The sequence below is a fragment of the Branchiostoma floridae genome, chromosome 7 (genome assembly GCF_000003815.2).
Source record: "Branchiostoma floridae strain S238N-H82 chromosome 7, Bfl_VNyyK, whole genome shotgun sequence".
Classification (NCBI taxonomy): domain Eukaryota; kingdom Metazoa; phylum Chordata; class Leptocardii; order Amphioxiformes; family Branchiostomatidae; genus Branchiostoma; species Branchiostoma floridae.
In genome coordinates, this window is record NC_049985.1 from 4554234 (window position 1) to 4556719 (window position 2486).

At 40.7% G+C, this 2486-nt stretch overlaps 1 protein-coding gene across 1 annotated transcript in view; it reads left to right on the forward strand.

The window, feature by feature from the left end:
• Positions 1-639, forward strand: part of LOC118419343 (xaa-Pro aminopeptidase 3-like) — a 6890-nt gene extending 6251 nt beyond the window's left edge. The window contains exons 7-8 of the mRNA XM_035825705.1: positions 107-111; positions 369-639. Coding sequence (XP_035681598.1) covers positions 107-111; positions 369-526 — 163 coding nt within the window. The 3' untranslated portion in view covers positions 527-639. The remainder of the gene's footprint in view (positions 1-106; positions 112-368) is intronic.
• The last annotated feature ends 1847 nt before the right edge of the window (positions 640-2486 follow it).

Below are 2486 nucleotides of genomic sequence, written 5' to 3' on the forward strand. Positions count from 1 at the left end.
ATGATGAATCCATAGATCTTATCCAATTAGTGGATTGTATTTAACCTGGGTTTGTTTATTTATATATCTGGTTTGGCTATGAAAACCTGGGTGGTAAGGTTCATAGAGCTGGTTGGGTTTCATAAAACTGGGTCTGTTTCATATATCCAGGTGGGTTCCTTCAAATCAGGTGATACACAATAACATTGTAGCACAATAATAACTGCACAATGGATAACTGCACACTTCTGTTAGTTGCATGGAATCACCAAATCCCTTGGTGTTGTGGTTCAGCATTCGCATTGCACGAAATACACTGGCAAATGGGGTGCGCAATTAAATGGCTTCTACGGTATATGCTTCTTATTGAAATTTTTAATGATTGGCAGGAATCTACGTCAAGGAAGACGATCAGTCGGCGCCACCCGAGTTCCGTGGGATCGGGATCCGGATCGAGGATGATGTGTTGATCACGGACGGGGATCCCCAGATCCTGACTCGCAACTGCCCCAAGGAAGTGCACGAGATCGAACAGCTGATGGCATGAAACATGAGCCACCTGTACAAGCAGAGATGAATCATGTGTACTTTGTAGTGTAAACCTCTGTTCCAGCACAAGAGAAGTACACTACACACAATAGTGGTGTGTACCTAAAGCCCGCACTTGGAATTGGACCTAAAAATGTTTAGGTCCAAGTTCAAAAAAAAAACTTAGTCCGGACTTGCAAAAAACTATATGTCACTTTTGTTCCGTTTTTGTTTTTTTTGTTCTAAACCATCTAAAACCTTCCATAGACAGTGAAATTTGCACTGGAAAAAGACAAAAAACATTTCATGTTTACACTGGCTGTATATAATTTGCATGTATTGTTCACATTACATTTCAATTCATGCTAACATGCAATTTTATATGCACCATCCCCCCTCCTCCTCAAAAAAGAAGAATTTCTAGCGCACATTATATGCAATGATGGTATGCACCACTAACTACAACTTGTGATTTAAGGCTTGGGCCTTTTTCACTGCTAACACATGATCTGGTGAAAAGTTGAAGTCAACAGTTGCAAAGAAAACAGTTGCCTTGTCCTCCATCACCTTCCTGCTTCCTCACATAGTAAGCCTGTTCAGTGTTCAGTACCCTCACAGTGTAACAGCGTTCCAAAGCTGCCATCACACAGCAGAAAGATAACACCATTATGGCCGGTTGTCTTTTTGATCTTTGCACAATTTTTACACATTGGCCACAGAGCATCATCCAATGTGACAGGATAGATGTTCATACTCTACAAGCAGAGGTTCTGCTCTGGCTGTTTGCTTTTTTACATATTATAGGCGTTTTTGTTGGGCCTTTTTTTACAGTATTCTTTATGTCCGCTGGCAAACAGAGATGTCTAAAAATGTCAAAAACAGCCATAGCCAAACCTCTACTTGGAGAGCTAGATTTTCAGGAAAACTCTCTTACAGCTCTGAAATTCAGAGACCGTCAGTCTGGTGATCAAAAAATCTGCAGATTGCCACTAAATCATATAAGTGGTGAAATGCTCGTTAATTACTAATTTAACTCTAGAGTAAAAGTCATTTGTTTGATAGTCCATCCAAAATTGAACTTTGATTATGTTACCTATCAATATTAGTAAGTTATTATACTTGAATAAACAGAAGAAAAGTTGTTTGTGAAAATGTTCTATTGTCCCTTCAGTTTGTATTAAAACAGCTATATACCTCCCCATCTGTTCTGTTTTTGCCTTGAGATTTTGACTTTATTGACGAGGAGACAAGTCATTATATGGGTCTCATGCTGACAGTTGCCTCATGCTGACAGTATACATAGCAAGTTTGTACTGATCCAGATTATATATGATTCTTGCGCACAACAGCAAAAGGCTAATGTGAAATGTGTTGCTTAGTTATTCATCCCGTCAGTTTCTATGGTTGGTCAGCTGTCAGAAGGACGCCGGCCACTTCGAAAATGTTACGATTTTCCCTCCCAATAACTGCTGAATGATTGCTTATATCTCATTATGCCTCAGTTGGTTCTGGATTTTTTTTAAGTCAACAGCAGCACTATGTTGGTCGTAATAGGAGAAGTGAAATTCACCTCGGTCATCTGGTATTCCACTGATAACTATTGAAAATGTACACTTATGTCTTTGATAGTTATAAGATGCCGTTAGAGGCTACATGTACATGAGGAGGGAGGAAGCTAAAATGTGACCTTAAGTACCTACTGAGTGATTCATGCATGTTTGGAACGTTGACACCAGTACCAGAGAACTGCATAAATGCAGGGACGTGCAGTTTGGATTAAGTGGCAATAGTGGGCAGTACAATCTGAGGAGACCAACCCTGCTGTATCAAAAGGTCCCTACCGCATCTGCCGAAGCTGTTACGTCATCATCAGCCGGACCTACTGCATCATCCGCAGAAACTGATACGTCATCAGTCGGAACCACTGCATCAGCAGCAGAACCTGATACGTCATCAGCTGGACCTGCTGCATCATCAGC